The 19,078-nt window shown below is 38.2% G+C and overlaps 2 protein-coding genes and 1 long non-coding RNA gene across 3 annotated transcripts; 2 read left to right on the top strand and 1 right to left on the bottom strand.

Moving 5' to 3' along the window:
• The first annotated feature begins 3,279 nt into the window (after positions 1 to 3,279).
• On the top strand, positions 3,280 to 7,538 carry LOC132145482 (serine/threonine-protein kinase 3). Its single transcript, XM_059556559.1, has 11 exons — positions 3,280 to 3,471; positions 3,712 to 3,792; positions 3,895 to 4,023; positions 4,125 to 4,239; positions 4,325 to 4,489; positions 4,954 to 5,121; positions 5,217 to 5,354; positions 5,454 to 5,579; positions 5,657 to 5,864; positions 5,955 to 6,127; positions 6,204 to 7,538. Exons 1-11 carry the CDS (start codon positions 3,449 to 3,451, stop codon positions 6,360 to 6,362), a joined length of 1,485 nt encoding a protein of 494 aa, XP_059412542.1. The 5' UTR covers positions 3,280 to 3,448; the 3' UTR covers positions 6,363 to 7,538.
• Positions 7,539 to 9,630: 2,092 nt separating this feature from the next.
• Positions 9,631 to 11,288, top strand: LOC132144745 (uncharacterized). The gene is made up of 2 exons (XR_009434395.1): positions 9,631 to 10,406; positions 10,876 to 11,288. It is a non-coding gene; the product is annotated as an uncharacterized LOC132144745 (long non-coding RNA).
• Positions 11,289 to 11,305: 17 nt separating this feature from the next.
• LOC132144744 (nematocyst expressed protein 3-like) lies at positions 11,306 to 17,457 on the bottom strand. Its single transcript, XM_059555317.1, has 4 exons — positions 16,974 to 17,457; positions 12,919 to 13,170; positions 11,835 to 11,885; positions 11,306 to 11,739 (listed from the first exon to the last, which is right to left on the bottom strand). The coding sequence occupies exons 1-4, from the start codon at positions 17,050 to 17,052 to the stop codon at positions 11,720 to 11,722; spliced, it is 402 nt and encodes a 133-aa protein (XP_059411300.1). The 5' UTR covers positions 17,053 to 17,457; the 3' UTR covers positions 11,306 to 11,719.
• Positions 17,458 to 19,078: the final 1,621 nt, after the last annotated feature.

Below are 19,078 nucleotides of genomic sequence, written 5' to 3'. Positions count from 1 at the left end.
AACTGAACACCATTAGGGTATATGTTTGAAACTGCATACATCAGCCTCATTTCACCCCATAGGAACAAGTGCAGAGGAGACTTGTGTTTGATCTCTCTGATGAACATTTTAACAACATTAAATAGCTGTCCATAAATATGAAACTAAATTAAATCTACTGAAACTGTCAAACTGGCCATTGAATTGATGCATGGTATTAATGTATAATTTATTTTTTGCTGCAACACTGTAAATGAGAGTCACCATTATTGCAACCTCACTGAGCCTCTGCCTCTGCAATTTCAAATTTCCCTTTCTCTTTGGAGTGTTACAAGCTAGTGTTCGTGCATAGATAAAATCCCTAATGTTGCAAAGACTAAAGTCTCAAACCGAAAGATATATTCTTTATAAAAGTCAAGACTTGTCCACACCCTCCTAAAACGCCTCGTTTAAACATGCCCCCACATAACACCCCCCAAATGTTCACACAAAGAAAGAAGAATAACTTTTATTCTTGCTGTACAGTCGTGGCCAAAAGTTTTGAGAATTACATAAATATTAGTTTTCAAAAAGTTTGCTGCTAAACTGCTTTTAGATCTTTGTTTCAGTTGTTTCTGTGATGTACTGAAATATAATTACAAGCACTTCATACATTTCAAAGGCTTTTATCGACAATTACATAACAATTATGCAAAGAGTCAGTTTTTGCAGTGTTGGCCCTTCTTTTCAGGACTTCTGCAATTCGACTGGGCATGCTCTCAATCAACTTCTGGGCCAAATCCTGACTGATAGCAACCCATTCTTTCATAATCACTTCTTGGAGTTTGTCAGAATTAGTGGGTTTTTGTTTGTCCAACCGCCTCTTGAGGATTGACCACAAGTTCTCAATGGGATTAAGATCTGGGGAGTTTCAAGGCCATGGACCCAAAATTTCAAATTTCCACTTCACTTTTGCCTTATGGCACGGTGCTCCATCGTGCTGGAAAATGCATTGTTCTTCACCAAACTTTTGTTGGATTGTTGGAAGAAGTTGCTGTTGGAGGGTGGTTTGGTACCATTCTTTATTCATGGCTGTGTTTTTGGGCAGAATTGTGAGTGAGCCCGCTCCCTTGGATGAGGAGCAACCCCACACATGAATGGTGTCAGGATGCTTTACTGTTGGCATGACACAGGACTGATGGTAGCATTCACCTTTTCTTCTCCGGACAAGCCTTTTTCCAGAAGCCCCAAACAATCGGAAAGGGGCTTCATCGGAGAATATGACTTTGCCCCAGTCCTCAGCGGCCCATTCAGTATGCTTTCTGCAGAAGATCAATCTGTCCCTGATGTTTTTTTTTGGAGAGAAGTGGCTTCTTTGCTGCCCTTCTTGACACCAGGCCATCTTCCAAAAGTCTTGGCTCACTGTGCGTGCAGATGCGCTCACACCTGCCTGCTGCCATTCCTGAGCAAGCTCTGCACTGGTGGCACTCCGATCCCGCAGCTGAATCCTCTTTAGGAGATGATCCTGGCGCTTGCTGGACTTTCTTGGATGCCCTGAAGCCTTCTTTACAAGAATTGAACCTCTTTCCTTGAAGTTCTTGATGATCCTATAAATTGTTGATTTAGGTGCAATCTTAGTAGCCACAATATCCTTGCCTTTGAAGCCATTTTTATGCAACGCAATGATGGCTGCATGCGTTTCTTTGCAGGTCACCATGGTTAACAATAGAAGAACAATGATTTCAAGCATCACCCTCCTTTTAACATGTCAAGTCTGCCATTCTAACCCAATCAGCCTGACATAATGAATACGTTTACATGCTGTTAAAATTCGGGTTATGGTCGGGTTAAGGTCACTATTTGGGTTTCTGAAACATTCGGGATAACCCGTTTACATGCGTGAGCAGAGAGAGTTACTCCTGTATGCATGGAATGTGTAATCAGTCGCCAATCCCGATGTAAACGGCGATGTACGGTTAGCGTCTGGACGTACGGACAACAAGATGCAATATGCGTCATTTCCGATTCTTCTTCCTGTATCCAAAGACAACAACAACAACAGCAGCAGCAGGCGGATAATGAATAGTTTGGGGCAGATAGCGATAGTCTTTGTTTGCGCTTTGGCGCTGGTACTGATCCACCAGCAGCACTTGACACTACTGTGCCTCTATACTGCACGCGGGGGTTTTTTATGCGCCGTCTCTACTCAAAAGACCAAGATTCCTTGCGAATGGAACATGTGCAGAACACACATTTTGATGGGGATATGCCGAAATGCGTTTACAAGACCAAATATTCGGGTTAGAAAAGGGGTACCCCAGGTATAATATCCCGGTTTTTAAAAACCGGGATATGAGCATATCCGGGTTTTTGCCGGTGTTTACATGGCCGTGCGCGACCGGGTTATTGCTAATATCCCGGTTTTGAACGGGTTATTGGCTGCATGTAAACGCAGTCATTGATCTCCAGCCTTGTGCTCGTCAACATTCTCACCTGAGTTAACAAGATGATTACTGAAATGATCTCAGCAGGTCCTTTAATGACAGCAATGAAATGCAGTGGAAAGGTTTTTTTGAGATTAAGTTAATTTTCATGGCAAAGAAGGACTATGCAATTCATCTGATCACTCTTCATAATATTCTGGAGTATATGCAAATTGCTATTATAAAAACTAAACAGCTACTTTTCCCATTTCCAATATTTATGTAATTCTCAAAAATTTTGGCCAGGACTGTAGTATTGTTGTTGCCCCAGCAGCCATGTTGTGGAGACACTGTGTGTCAAACACACACTGTGTGTTTGAAAGCAAAACTACTTTGTTACTAATATTCAGATGTGTGGAGCGCATCTTATGGAGGACCGTTTCCTGAACCTGCAGAGTAGCCTACAATGCATCTACACCGAGCGGCAACCTTCCGATCTCTCTTGTGAACCAACACAGAAGTGACTAAAACTGCAATTCATCAACTAAATGGATGAGTTATAAAAAAAAATTCGCTCACAGTTGTCATGAAGGGCAAAATTAGCTACATAAACATAAACCACTTTTTGTATCAGGCTGTAAGTACATTTATCCTAAGGGGCATAATATTTCTGTCACACACTTGAGGTATTCAGCCAATCACAACGCACTGGATAGGCGGGCAACAATAATGTACATTATGTGGAAACTAATGTTTTTTTTTTTAACCTTAAACCGCATAATCACATTGCATTACACCAAATACACAACATAATGTTCTTTGTAGCAACTTATTTTGACCCATTTAACGATGACGCTCATAGGACTTTTATTTTGAAGTGCAGTTTATGACGGAAAATCCCACACGTCAGCTCGCTTCGCGTAGCTGTTAGCGGCGGCACGGAAAGACAGATAGTGCTTCCTGAAAGTCCAAACAAATCATGCGTTATTGCTTTATTTCTTAAGTTTCGAGTAAACAAAGTGTGTAGGAAATTAATCGAAAATTACCTGATCATTAGAATCACAAGAATGGAGCATTCGGTGCCCAAAAAGTAAGTGGAAAGATGAGCTTGGCTAACCAGCTATCAGTCAAGCTAATATTTACAGGCCTCATTTTACTAACCAAACTGAAACGGCAGATCATTTAACGAACTAGAATAGATTATTGAGTTAATATCTTAATGTTCGTAATTAACTAAATCTACAAGACCAGTTGTTGTTATGTTTATAGGTGTCTGGACTCGTGACGTTTTATGCATTAAATAAACTACGATTGTGTTTATTAATGACAGTAAACTGAAGAAACTCAGTGAAGACAGTCTCACCAAGCAGCCAGAGGAAGTGTTTGATGTCCTTGAAAAGCTTGGAGAAGGGTGTGTATTAACATTATACTTCTAAAGTGATGTTGTGTGCATAAGTTGTGTATAAAAATGGCATATAATTAATGATTTTTTAAAATATTTTTTTTACTTCAGGTCATATGGCAGTGTTTTTAAAGCCATTCACAAGGAATCAGGCCAGGTTGTGGCCATTAAACAGGTTCCTGTCGAATCAGACCTGCAGGAGATCATCAAAGAGATCTCTATAATGCAGCAATGTGACAGGTAAAACAGTCTTTTGATGAATAAAAAGTAACGTGTTACTAAACTCTCATTACTGGAAACGTTCCCAATGCTGCAGGCACTGTTTTCTTGTATTTTAACAGTCCTTATGTGGTGAAGTACTATGGCAGCTATTTCAAGAACACAGATCTGTGGATTGTGATGGAGTACTGTGGCGCTGGATCGGTTTCTGATATTATCAGACTGCGTAACAAAACGGTAAATAAAATACAACTGTGAATACGCTACAGAACTTCATTGCATGGTAAATAACACTTTTATTCTCTCTCTCTCTCTTGACAAGCTCACTGAAGATGAGATCGCCACAGTCCTCAAATCCACCTTGAAAGGTCTGGAGTATCTCCATTTCATGAGGAAAATCCACAGAGACATCAAAGCAGGGAATATTCTGCTCAACACAGAGGGCCATGCTAAACTAGCTGATTTCGGAGTGGCTGGACAACTTACTGTGCGTATTGAAACCATCTTGGTTTAATGTAGAACTTGCATAAACTACAAGTTAAAGGTTTGAACATTACTAAACATTTTTCTTAACATATTTTAAATAATAGAAAAGGTCATATAAAACTTGGGCATTTTGCTTGTTTGACTTTTTTTTTTTTAAGAAGTGTAATTCCATAGTGTGGACATGTGAAAATCATGTTGGTTTAAACAAATACATTTTGTATTTTTAGCTTTTTCAGAAAAAAAAGAAGGCTTTTTTCTTTATTATTGAGCCCAAGTCATTCATTAAAAATGACAATTTAGTTTTATAAAACAAAACATAATTGACATTAAAATTCTAAGTATCCAAATGAATTTTTTTTTCTCATCCGTGATCATCTAATATGAATTTCGGTCAAGTGTATCCAAACTGGTCGTATTTATCATGTTTCATGAACTAATCGTGTTTATTTATAATGACCACAAAAGGACACAATGGCGAAGAGGAACACGGTTATAGGAACACCCTTCTGGATGGCCCCTGAAGTAATCCAGGAGATCGGCTACAACTGCGTGGCAGATATTTGGTCTCTCGGCATCTCATCCATAGAAATGGCTGAAGGAAAGCCGCCTTATGCAGACATTCATCCAATGAGAGTGAGTGGAACATGCTCGTTGTGAGAAGTCCTTGATGTGAAATTACAACAAAAGAAACTGATTGGTGATGGCGTCTTGTCTTTTTGTGTCATCAGGCTATTTTTATGATCCCCACAAACCCTCCACCCACTTTCCGCAAGCCAGAGCTGTGGAGTGATGACTTCACAGATTTTGTGAAGAAATGTCTGGTTAAGAACCCAGAGCAGAGAGCGACGGCCACTCAACTGCTGCAGGTATAGGAAGAGCCAAAGATATTGCTATTTACTAGTGCCTGTTTATGATTCATACTGCTATTCATTCATTCCCTGTTTTATTTTGGGGCTTTTCGGCAGCATCCATTTATAACCAGTGCAAAGCCGGTGAGCATCTTGCGTGACCTGATCACAGAGGCCATGGAGATGAAGGTCAAGAGACAACAGGAGCAGCAGAGAGAGCTGGAGGAGGATGACGAGAACTCTGTGAGATGATTTACCAACGTTGTATATTAGTTCTTCAGGTTACGTCAGCTGATGTCGTATGTGACTGCATTGTGCAGGATGAGGAAGGGGAAGTGGATTCCCACACCATGGTGAAGTCTGGTTCAGAGAGCGCTGGCACCATGCGAGCCACAGGCACCATGAGCGATGGTGCTCAGACCATGATCGAGCACAGCGGCACCATGCTGGAGTCTGACCTGGGCACCATGGTCATTAACAGTGATGATGAAGATGAGGATGATGAGGTAGATCTCGGCTCGATGAGGAGTAAGTATTTATGTCTTTTTCTTTACGTTAACACTATTGTGCTGATTTGAGAAACGTTTAAGCTTTTGTTTTGTTTTTTCCTTGAAACAGGAAATCCTACATCTCAGCAAATTCAGCGTCCATCCTTCATGGACTACTTCGACAAACAAGACTCAAATAAAGCACAAGAAGGTTACAATCACAACCAGCAGGACCCGTGTTTAATTTCCAAGACTGCTTTCCCTGATAATTGGAAAGTGCCACAAGATGGAGATTTTGATTTTGTAAGTGCTCTGATGATGATCTTGTTTGTGCATAAAGTCGAATCAAATTAATCACTGTGTGTTTCTGTCTGTGAAGCTGAAAAACCTTGATTATGAGGAGCTCCAGATGCGCCTTACTGCTCTGGACCCCATGATGGAGCGAGAGATTGAAGAACTGCGGCAGCGCTACACAGCCAAGAGGCAACCCATCCTTGACGCCATGGATGCGAAGAAACGCCGGCAGCAGAACTTCTAACCGACTTCACAGATACTGAAGCTTCAAAGCTGGCTGGCCAGATCTTTGTTCAATCTTTGTACTGATGCGTCTTATTCTAGACCCCCGCTGTTTGTCCCAGTGGATGTATTAAACATAAAATCGCGATTTGTTAGTTTATTCGAATTCAAAAGTCACAATATTAGGAATTCACTTTAAACGGAACAAATTATTCACACTCTTAATCAGTCTTACTCTCTCTCTATTGTTATGAAGTTTATGCTTTTCTTCTTTAACTTTCAAGCCATCTCTACATCCATGGTTCATACAATGTAAATTAATCCAAGGTGAAAATTACTGTGAAAATGTGAAGTTTTGTGGCTGAACTCTTAAGAAATGCTGGTTGGGCTGCTGCAAAGTCATTTTTAGTGTGAATGGATTACTAAACCAAAGACAATCAAAAGTCGAGAATGCCTTCGAGAGCTTGATAACCCTCTTTTTGAAGTTTGCATCACCAAGCTATGGGTTAGTATTCTGTTAATGTGGGACCATTTTAGAGTAGAGATGCCACAGTCATCATTACTGGTATTAATTATGAAAGAAACAGGACCGTTCCTGCAGCTTTGCTTTCCATCCCATCAAAATTCCTTGTTGGAACAAAGTGAGGTTTGAAACATCGGTCCACAGTTTTGTAAATATGCATGGCTTATTTATGCTGAATGTCACTTTCTCGGTTTCTGAATGTTTGCGTGTGACGTCTTATGTTCTCTTCGCTGCCACTGGCTTTTTGATAACTTGTGGCAAGTATTTGTGAGGAAGTGAGAACTACTTTTCCTGTGCCCCATTTTAAAGTTCTCACTTTATCTCAGGGGTTGCTTGGTTTTGAACGCTCTCTCTCTTTCTTCTGGTCTTTTTCAAAGATTGATTCATTTCAATGCAGTGATTTTGTGTTTCTCATTATGGTAATGGTACCGTCATTACTAGGCCTATTGAGTCTTCATACCTACCAAAAGCAATACAGCAACTCAAGGATATAGTAATGTAACAATGCCAGTAATGTAAATGACCTAAACCAGTTGATGAATCTTTTCAGAAAAGGATGAGTTGTTTTAAATAGACATTAAAATGACTCTCACAATGTTTATGCCCTGATTGCGGACTGATGATGTCTACAAATCTGAATTCATTTGAAGTATAGTCTGCTAATGATTTTTCTTTCTTTTATTTACAAAAGCTTATTCATTAAATAGTTAGGGATGTTACCAATGCCTTAAATTTCCTGCAGTTGTGAATTATATCATTTTATTTCAGACTCTGTCATTCACATAGGCACATTTTTACTGAACACTCTAATTTATTGTGTTATTCACAGTGTATGTTATTTTTGCACTCTGCATAGAGTTATTGAATAAAGGTCTGTTACTTGTCTCCTTAAACCCCATGTGGACTTATTTAATATTAGTAAATATACAGAAAACACTATTAAATACACAGACAAACCAAACAAAGGAAAAATTTTAATGATGAATTCCAGTCCTAGAATTTGTAAAAAAAATAAAAAAAAATCTGTTTTTTTTTTTTTTATAGAAATGTTTCTTTTTGAGAGCAAAAAACAAACTTTTTCATAATTAAACTTTTTTTAGTCTGAAGTTACAAAAACATAATACTTTTGGTTGGAATGTGATTTTAACATTTACCACTTATAAAAACTACAGTAATTAAGCTACTATTCATACAATTATTTTTAGGCCTTCGACCTTAAGAAAACTGAAGATGAAGATACTGACCTTCTTGACTGGTTACATGAATTACCGTAATCACTCTATTACACAGCTCTGATTTATTCTGTCATGTGACAACTACTATAGTTATGCATAAAGACCTGTACTATATTGTTTAACCATAGATGTTCTGTCGACAATTCATTTCCTTTAACTTTCTTCTAAATATAGTTCCATACTGTGCGACATGGTATTGAATGATAGTAAATACACGTGTAATGTCTCTATATGTGGGTCGTTATGGTAGGAATCGCTGACGCCTTCTGGAAGTGAGTCCCAACAAACCTGGTTTACTCTTCAAATTCATTAACTCGAGCTGAAGTTTACTGACGGTTGTGCTTCACGGCGGTTGTCGTCGGGATCTCAATGTTCAGAGATGTCTGCTGTTATTAGGAAGATCCTTCACACTGCAGCTGCTCCAGCCGCCATCGGGCCCTACAGGTGAGAGAGAGTCTGCTGTCCTGTCCTGTCCTGTCAAACCAGCATCTTTACCTTCCTCAGCAGACCACCACCAGCTATGCATTGAGCAACAAAAGAGCTGACATAGGCTGCAATGTAATGTTTGCTCGGGGCGTGTCTTTACAAAGCGCACTCAGCAACTTTGCAGAGATTTGGTGCGACTTACATTTCATAAACTGTTTGGATGAGATGGCTTTTATTCAGAGAAAAATCCCATATACACCTAAAGCCCCTATTAGACAAGGCATATACAGGTAAGCGTCTTCAAGCATTAGCAATAGCGTTTAGATTCAAAACTGTTGTAAACTGTAAAATAGCAATTTTATGCATGCATTATGATCAGATTTCTGTAATGCTCCATAATACAACCGTTTTATCATTTTTAACATGGGGCTTCAACCCCCTTTATAAAAATATAAAAAGGTTTCTCCAAAAAAAAACATTTACAGATGTGAGAGCTTTTTTTTTTTTTTAAATTTTTATTTATTTAATTAATGTATGTTTTAATTTATATATTTAGCATAAAATGCTATTGAAAGCAAGTATAGGTCTCTATAGGAGAGTAATAGGAGTTACTCGATCAGGGTGTTTTTAGACCATGATACCTGATTGGCTGACGTCATAGTGATAGTAGGTTTAGGGGTGGGGTTAGGTAAGGGGGATCATTTTGATTGCATGATTTAGAAATACCCAGCAGTTTGAAAACACCCACAAGGTCATAAATGCCCACTTTTGCACTGCAGAGACCTAAGTCTCATTGAAAGTGGTTACAATGGGGGTGTTGATGTTTTAACCAATAGACTGAAAGAGGAGGAGGTGTCAAGTTCATTGATTTGACCAGAGGTCAATGTGGAAAGTATTTCTGGCACTAGATTAGTGTAATGTTTTTGCATGTAATTTCTATTATATGCAATGCACTTTATGCCCAGCGGATTACATGATTTAAACCAGCATGAATCAATATTGATGAGATTAAATGTATGAGTTGACCTATTAACTTGCAGTTGTGTAAACGTTGTGCTAAAACAACTGCCATTAAGCTTTGCATTATATAATTCATCACAGAGTGTCATATACACATACAAACACAGATTTGCCTTACAGTTTCAGTAGTCTTGCTAATGTAGAAAACCTCATAATTGGGAATGACATTGGTGTCCTTCGTTGTGGAATTAAAAACAATCATGACATTTGTGTTCCCTGTATATACCTTCCCTAAAATAACTTTACTACCCATCCTGCACTTCAGTGCTAATGCTTTATTGATTATTCAAATGTTCCTCTGTGCATCCCTGGGTATTTCCTCTTAAACACAAAGCTGATGGGTAATCCTATCCTGTCTGCGTGTAAAGGGATACAGTGCAGTTCTGTGAAACTAAAGCCTCCTCTTTACGAGGACAACCCATCATCACTGCCTCCTGCCACACAGAACTTTCCGTGATGAGACATGCAAACCTGCAGCGTCAACAAATACTCTGAGCTGAATTCATGTCATTCTCTCTTTAAAACTTATGATGCAATTAATGATGCATATAAACACAGACATAAGAGGCTGCTTTTCATTATCACAGGTAGTTAATTATCACTACAGTAGTTAAGATTCAAGATTTGTATTTGTCACATACATCGTTGTATGCAGAGCATATGACCAGCAGTGAATAGAAGTAACTACACCAAATGAAGATTATATCTTATAAAACTCAACTTTACTGGCAGTTTGATTTATCTTTGTCATCAGTAAAGAACACCGATATTCCCAAAGTCTTAATTTCTGTTTTTTTCTTCTCAAGTTTTCAAGAGCAATTTCCCAGCTAGAGCTGCCTATCAAGTAGCTGCCCTGCCCAGAGTGAGTATTAAACACGGACTAGTTAGTGCTGTTTGCTAAGGTAAATCAGCCTATTAGAATAATCATGTGACACTGAAGACTGGAGTAATATGCTGAACATTTAACTCATTACAGGAATTATAAGATAATTAAAATAGAAACATTTTATATTGTGAAAATGTCTCGCATTATTACTGTTTTTAATCAAATAAATGCATCCTTAGTGAATATAAGAGACTTCTTTCCAAACATTTAAAAGTCTTACTGAGCAAAACGTTTGAACAGTGGTGCAAGTATTAAACTTGGGACACAATCCATCTCACACTGTTTGAGATATGGAGATGAAGTATACCTCAAATTATGGGACTTCTTGGGGAGAGATGTGCTGTTACTTTACTGAAAGTGATCAACTTTAGTTAAAAAGCGAGGGAAACCCTTTAATTCTGCATTGTGTTTATACCTCTTTTTAACTTCACTTTGTCTTATACAGGGGGGACTTGTTGAGATTGAAGCGATCGCTGTGTTGGGGCCCATCACGGATGCCTCCTGACTACATGAACCCAGCATGCATCACAAGTCATAAATACAGTTATAGGAAACAAACCATATGCCAGATTACAAAATCAATCAAGACTTTTATCCTCCCATTAAACTGATAACAGGGAATTCACTTGTTGCCCATTTTGCTAATATTATATATAATCTTTCACCATTACATGTTCTGTAATAGCAACGATTCAAAGCCAAGTTCAGTTCAACTTTATTTTTAAACTCGTCATTTTCACATTAAAATCAAATCACAACACAAAAACATTACTTCCATTTGTTGAGTTTAATCTGTCATGTTTGTTGCAAGAAAATATAAGCATACAATAAATAAAACCAAAAAGCCTGTTTTTCAAATATTATATCCATTGTCATTTTCAATGCATGTAACATTTTATTTCAGTTTGATCAAATATTACATAATAATATAAATAGCCTTCCACAATTTTTCAAAGTCTCTTTGGCTTTTTGCATTTTTTTATAGAGGGGTTAAGCCACTAAAATAGGCACCAATATTAAATATTGAAGGAACTCTCTAGCTAAAGTCAGCTATTATAATTCACTAAACTATAACTGGAGTGGGATGTTTGTAATCTTTGTATATAAAGACAGGCACAGAGTTTCTGATGACCAGTTGGTCTATGTCTTGGCAACGAACAAGCAATATCTATATAATAAATAAGCTAATGTTCCACTGTATGTTTAAACTATGCATATGAAATCTTAATTTTATTGAAAATAGGTGGTTGAGTCTGGATTCTGTAGTAACTGTGCCAAATGATGCACACTTAACCCTCTCCACCAGAGGCTGAAAAAGAGTGGTAAGGGAAATCAGACAAGACATTTATCCTCAGGAGAAGATGAACTTTTTAGGTCTGTCTTTCATCGTATTATCCTACTTACCAGGTGCTTCCACTGGTGGGGAAGATTCAGCCTGGGCCTCAGTTGTGTTTTCTGTGGAAATAGAGATGCATGAAATTATTTCATTAATTTAGGCTCAATTAAGGTTTTTTTCTTCATAATGGTTGAAGTAGCCAAATAAATGACATCATCTTCCAAAAAAATAAGTTACACTCATAAATAAATTTAATTAAAATGTCACACCCGGTATCTTTCTCATGTTTCTCTTACTTAAACTAATAGGATATATAAAATTAATATTTAAAATCAGTTGCTGTGTCCAGCAGAGTAATAGTTCTTAATGTATTCGGTTCTGTGGTTAGTCATTTTGTTATTTGACAATGTCAAAGGTTTTTTTTCCACATTGCACCCAAGGCATTTGCATCCGTGGATAAATTGTCATTTACATTTAAAATTTAGGTAGTGAGGCATGCTGTGGCCCTCGCCACATTTAAGATCTGGCCAAACAAACTACTGTTAAAGATGAAAATAATTCACTACTCCCAATTCCATTTTTTATGGTGTATTCATAATCCTTAAATGAAACCAGTCCATCTAACTGGAACCTGGTTTCAGTAGCTAAAAATCATTTGTTTCTCAGGTGACTTTGTCACCTCAAAATCAAGGTTCAGTTCTCCAAACCTGCTTGAAACCCTTAGTAAAACGTATAGTAACAGGGCTGGAAAGGGGAAACTAAGCAGGGCAGTGTTGTACTCCTGGGTCACCGAACAGTTAGTAGGACACTTGTCAGGTTACTTAAGAGTTAAACAAACACACTATTACCCATTTAAACTAGTGCCATCCCCTTTCACTTAAGTATGATTGTATAAAATGGTGCTTTAACTTCTTATAACAAAACAAAGGTATTCCAGGAAGTCTTCATTGCAAAAGAGATTGTGCAAGGTGTTTTGCATCAAGAGATACGTCCCTTGAAAGTACCAAAACCATTTGCATGCACAAGCCCAAAACACGAGGTAATATGTACTTTAATCTTGAAGAACTACTGAGCCAGTTTTTCAATGAGACTTTGCTCACTGTTCCTTTAAGTTAAAACTTTAGTGCTGTTGTCTGTAAATGTGAAACGTACCACTCGGTGCTGGTTCGTCTGTATTCTCAGCTGTCGTGGAGGGGCTGGATTCAGGTTCAGCAGGCTGGTCAGATGTAACGGCCTCAGCAGCAGCTGCTTCTGGTTCACTGTGAGCTACAGCAGCCGCAGAGCTCTGGATTTCCTCCGAGGAATCAGGAGTTGCACTGCATGTCTGTGGAGATTCCTCAGCCTGGGTTTGGTCTGGAATCGTCTCACTTTCTGCTGCAGGACCACCATTTTCATTACTTGTTCCTTAGAGATTAAGACAAATGTTTTCACCAGGGTTATTAGCGTGAACTAAAACTAAAAGCATTAAAAGAATTCATTACTTGAAATAAAAATGTAATGAAATAATAAAACAAAACTAAAAATGAGAATTGTTGCATTGGTAATTAGCAAAAAATAAGCTGAAGTTGAAGGACTTAACTAAAACTAAGTTTAAAAATAAACATAAAACATATTCAGAAATTACAAATGAAAAAAATGACAAAACCACAATTTTAAAATATCCTACAACCCGAATTCCGGAAAAGTTGGGACGTTTTTTAAATTTTAATAAAATGAAAACTAAAAGACTTTCAAATCACATGAGCCAATATTTTATTCACAATATAACATAGATAACATAGCAAATGTTTAAACTGAGAAAGTTTACACTTTTATGCACAAAATGAGCTCATTTCTATTTTGATTTCTGCTACAGGTCTCAAAATAGTTGGGACGGGGCATGTTTACCATGGTGTAGCATCTCCTTTTCTTTTCAAAACAGTTTGAAGACGTCTGGGCATTGAGGCTATGAGTTGCTGGAGTTTTGCTGTTGGAATTTGGTCCCATTCTTGCCTTATATAGATTTCCAGCTGCTGAAGAGTTCGTGGTCGTCTTTGACGTATTTTTCGTTTAATGATGCGCCAAATGTTCTCTATAGGTGAAAGATCTGGACTGCAGGCAGGCCAGGTTAGCACCCGGACTCTTCTACGACGAAGCCATGCTGTTGTTATAGCTGCAGTATGTGGTTTTGCATTGTCCTGCTGAAATAAACAAGGCCTTCCCTGAAATAGACGTTGTTTGGAGGGAAGCATATGTTGCTCTAAAACCTTTATATACCTTTCAGCATTCACAGAGCCTTCCAAAACATGCAAGCTGCCCATACTGTATGCACTTATGCACCCCCATACCATCAGAGATGCTGGCTTTTGAACTGAATGCTGATAACATGCTGGAAGGTCTCCCTCCTCTTTAGCCCGGAGGACACGGCGTCCGTGATTTCCAACAAGAATGTCAAATTTGGACTCGTCTGACCATAAAACACTATTCCACTTTGAAACAGTCCATTTTAAATGAGTCTTGGCCCACAGGACACGACGGCGCTTCTGGACCATGTTCACATATGGCTTCCTTTTTGCATGATAGAGCTTTAGTTGGCATCTGCTGATGGCACGGCGGATAGTGTTTACCGACAGTGGTTTCTGAAAGTATTCCTGGGCCCATTTAGTAATGTCATTGACACAATCATGCCGATGAGTAATGCAGTGTCGTCTGAGAGCCCGAAGACCACGGGCATCCAATAAAGGTCTCCGGCCTTGTCCCTTACGCACAGAGATTTCTCCAGTTTCTCTGAATCTTTTGATGATGTTATGCACTGTAGATGATGAGATTTGCAAAGCCTTTGCAATTTGACGTTGAGGAACATTGTTTTTAAAGTTTTCCACAATTTTTTTTACGCAGTCTTTCACAGATTGGAGAGCCTCTGCCCATCTTTACTTCTGAGAGACTCTGCTTCTCTAAGACAAAGCTTTTATAGCTAATCATGTTACAGACCTGATATCAATTAACTTAATTAATCACTAGATGTTCTCCCAGCTGAATCTTTTCAAAACTGCTTGCTTTTTTAGCCATTTGTTGCCCCCGTGCCAACTTTTTTGAGACCTGTAGCAGGCATTAAATTTTAAATGAGCTAATTAAGTGGATAAAAGTGTAAAAATTCTCAGTTTAAACATTTGCTACGTTATCTATGTTCTATTGTGAATAAAATATTGGCTCATGTGATTTGAAATTCCTTTAGTTTTCATTTTATTAAAATTTAAAAAACGTCCCAACTTTTCCGGAATTCGGCTTGTAATTCAAAATATAAAAAAATTAATGTTTACATCAGTGATAAATGTATAATATTTTATATAATTTAATTTATTCTGATTATAAAACATTCAAAATAATAATAATGGTTATACAGTAGTGCAATGACCCCCCCCCCCCCCCCACTACTGTTTCCCTCATATTATTGATCATGTGTTTAGGTATATACATATTTTAAAAGGGGTACAACTAGGCCTGCACGGAGAAAGAACTTGTGATATATTGTGTCACTTCCGCTCTTTCTATCTATCTATCTATCTATGATTTACTTTTTCAGACCGGTTTCTGCAGCACAAACGATCTCAATTTCAAAACCAATCATATCATATCAAATTCGAGTTCAGTATACTTAGCCTGGTTCAACACATTTTAATATATTTAAATCTTTTCCACAGAATTCACATTTCATCAATAAGAAATATGAAAAATATGTAATGTCCTTTCTCTTTTCCCATCTTCTGTATCAAGTGTCAGTAAGGTCGAAGACAACTCTTTCTGAGACCTACTTTTAATTTAACAGAACACCTTAAACTAAAGCTCGGTCCAGTCTATTATAGAAGCTACACTACTAGTAATTATATGAAGCTGAAAGCAATACATGGACATTCTGGTTAAATAATATAACCTAACTTAACAACAGGTGTTGAAAGAAAATGGATGTATTAAAACAGGCAAACTAGCAGAGCTTTATGGCATCGGACATCTGTGATCTAAAGCACACAACATTTACATAAAACCTTCTTCTCAGTTCCATAAGCACGCACTTTGTTTAAATGTCACCGCTGGCAGGTTGACACGCATCACCACATTTGAGGAAGCTCCTGATGTGAGGAGGACCTCCTCTGATCACCAAAAATCTATTTCTTCAAATTTCAAGAACTCACCCACTGTGATAGCTCAGGACACAGACATGTAACATCAACAAAGCAAAATACAAATTTACTTTATTTGTTTGACAAATTTTAATTAATACAACCAAACTCAAAATTATATTTACATGAATTTGTTCTTTGCATTTTTTCAAAACGCATTATGACTGTTTATGAGATTGCCATCAAGATCAAAATTTTATGTTAAAACACTTTAATGTATAAAAGAAGGTGTGTTTTGTGTGTATTTTAGGTGTTCTGACCAGTCACCATTTTAAGCGTTTTACACTTTCTAATGACATTTTTTTTTAATGCTGCAGTGTGACAAATTATTTTTTAAAGTACAAATATTTTAGCTCAAATGAGCATGATGATACAAACATCATATTCATGGGTTTGTATCCAATAATTGCATTTTGCCACTATGGATTAAAACATGCCAAATACATGTAAATGTAACATGGCATCATAAAAAATGCAGGCATGCTGACTATAAAAACCTGTATAATACACTTAATGTTTCTCTGAAAGAATGCTAATAAACGTAAAAGCAGTTATCAAAATGCAATTCAAAATTGTCAACTAAACAATAAAACATCATTTTTCTTGTAACTTTCAATTAAAGTCTTATGGTTTAATCTCAGGGCAAGCCGTTTAACTTTAGGTTTCTCCATGGGGACTTTTAGTGTAATGAATACTGTATGTTTCTCGATGAGAGACGCTGGAGTCAAGTAGATCTAAACTGTATGGTGGACTGATGACAGCATTCTGGATAAGGATCTGGGAGCCTTACACAACATTGAGGGTTCAGTTTCAAGTTGGTGACCCAGGATCCGAAAAATAAGATCACCATCTTCCTCTATCACTCAAGGATCTACAATGCATTTTAGCATTGATGTCTACATTATGACATCTATATCACATTATGTAGGCTACCAAATGCAGTCAGTGCCCGCTTAACTAAAATTCTTCCCTAACTTCATGAAACACCTTGCAAATCAATATTTGACAAATATAGCTAATTTGTGATTTTTTTGGGCTGTGTATTCTTACCTGATGTGCTCCCATCCTGTTTGGTGTTGGTTCGTGTTGTGTCTTGAGCTGTAGTCTGAGTGCTAGAAGCGCATCCCATCGTGTCTTCCTCTGACAGGAGTGAAGTCAAGCACTTTAGTGAGTGTTGTTGTGCCCAGACCCAGAGGCGCACATCGACTTCAAGTGCAGAAGGAATGTGCTAATTTAATGCGCAGTTGGTAGATATAGCACTCATTCCCTGGTAAGGGAACACATTGGGTGTATCCGAGTGTGTATGAGCGGCGCCCATATGCAAACCTGCTCTTATCCCCGGTAACTTTACAAGTCACAGTTGAATTTGCAATGCGAAATCATCAGCGACGGTCTGACTGTCCTCTCGGATTCAAATGCTAAGAACCTACAGGTGACACTTTGTCTTAAACTTAAGTTCTTACAACCAAAAATAACGATATAAATGCGATAACAGGTTTAAAGAGTAAATTTATTCTAACTTTAAAATAACATCCCGTAGGCTACTTTGTGTCGGTTTGGCGACATCTAGAGGTGAAGGTGACTTTTGGAGTAGCGCTGGCCAACCCGAACTAGACGTCATAGAAAGTACTGTACATAGGCTACATCTCAATAATTATTCATACATCTTCAACTATGGCACATCATGTCTGTGCGCAGAGAACGCCATACATGCTTATGAAACTCACTGCTAATATGTTTATGTTCAGCTGTACAAGTAATTTAACCTTTTCTTTCGGAAAATACTTTTGATTTTATAAAAGGGGAAAAATTGCTAACTGTAGGCTACTGCTTCTGATAGACAACTAAACATGTGGCCTGACACTTGAAGCGTTTAGATTCAGATGAGTTTGGTCTCCTGAAAAGAAAAATACATTGTTTTTACAAAGTTTAAATGATGTGCAAGACAAACGTTTTATATGCCTTTTTAATACATTTCATATAATTGTGTCCCTCTGTTTGATCTCCATAATAAGGAACACATAGATATGGAACATAACACATAGAATGTTAAGCATTTGGAAGTACATTAGTAAATGCAAGAGTAACTTCATAATGTTGGACTTCCTACACCTTTTTAAGCAGAAGGCCATAAGGTCGGATTGAGCTCTTCACGATTTCCTTTTCTTTCACAGATGTGCCTATTGGAATGGGGACCAACCAAATGTTTTTGTCCTTGATTACCCTCTTCTGGGGGTTGATTCTATTCTGCATGATGACTTTGTAAGTTTCCCCATTGTTTTGCGACGTGAAGTTCTTGCTATTCGCAAACATATCTGCCACTGTGATGTCTGGAGATGAATAAATCCCTCTTCCGTACGCCTGACGGTCTCCCGCCTTGAAGTGAGTCTGAATGATGCCCTCAGCCCCCTTTAAATCGGTTCCGTGGTAGGAGACGGGCCACTCACCGGGCACTGAACGGCTCCTCCATCCGGCTGTTCCCAGCCAAGCGTTGCCATCCGGGTATTTGTCCCGGACCTTCAGGGCGAAGCGCATCCAGCCGTAGGGCCGCTTGTACGGCTCGCCCCCGCGCGTGCACACATAATCAAATTTAGGCTCGGACATGCTCGTGAAGTCAAAATCAAACACTGGATCAAAAAAGTCATCGGATATCACAAATAATTCCTTTCGGAGAGAAGAGCTCACAATGTCGCTTTTTGGGGTCTCTTGTGAAGTCTTCTGATCAACTGACAATCGCTTTAGTAAAGATGCTAGACAAGTCACATTTTGCACTTCTTTATCAAGTAGGGCAAGAGTTGTCAGATTGGTAATTTGCAGTCGAGTGGCTTTATCTAAATCCTTACAATCTGACTGCAATTTCACCGTGACTCCCAGAATAGCAGAGAGCGCCTCGGTCAAGATATATTTGTCCACCTCCATCGTGTTAATTGAACTAAATAAGAGAGCAAGAGTTTTGATTGTGGCACGAGCTTTCAGTCTTTGGCATTGACACACAGGCTACACAGCGTTGTACATTTGTATGTCCTGCTTATTTAGCACACCTGATTCACATCAGCCACTTATTAGCAGACAACTGAACTTGGCTCAAATGTGATCAAAGCCTTGAGATAGCTAACTTTATTTTTATTTTAAATAAGTTTTTGTTCAATAATATG

This window comes from Carassius carassius, chromosome 8, assembly GCF_963082965.1.
Source record: "Carassius carassius chromosome 8, fCarCar2.1, whole genome shotgun sequence".
NCBI classification, from domain to species: Eukaryota; Metazoa; Chordata; class Actinopteri; order Cypriniformes; family Cyprinidae; genus Carassius; species Carassius carassius.
This window is presented reverse-complemented; position numbering and strand designations above follow the sequence as displayed.

Coding starts and splice junctions, on each gene's coding strand:
- LOC132145482 (XM_059556559.1), top strand. CDS start 3,449: ATGGAGCATTCGGTGCCCAAAAA. Junction 4,024..4,124: donor ATAATGCAGCAATGTGACAG/GTAAAACAGTCT, acceptor GTATTTTAACAG/TCCTTATGTGGTGAAGTACT. Junction 5,122..5,216: donor CAGACATTCATCCAATGAGA/GTGAGTGGAACA, acceptor TTGTGTCATCAG/GCTATTTTTATGATCCCCAC.
- LOC132144744 (XM_059555317.1), bottom strand. CDS start 17,052: ATGGGATGCGCTTCTAGCACTCAGACTACAGCTCAAGACACAACACGA. Junction 13,171..16,973: donor ACAGGATGGGAGCACATCAG/GTAAGAATACAC, acceptor TTAATCTCTAAG/GAACAAGTAATGAAAATGGT. Junction 11,740..11,834: donor CCCACCAGTGGAAGCACCTG/GTAAGTAGGATA, acceptor ACTCTTTTTCAG/CCTCTGGTGGAGAGGGTTAA.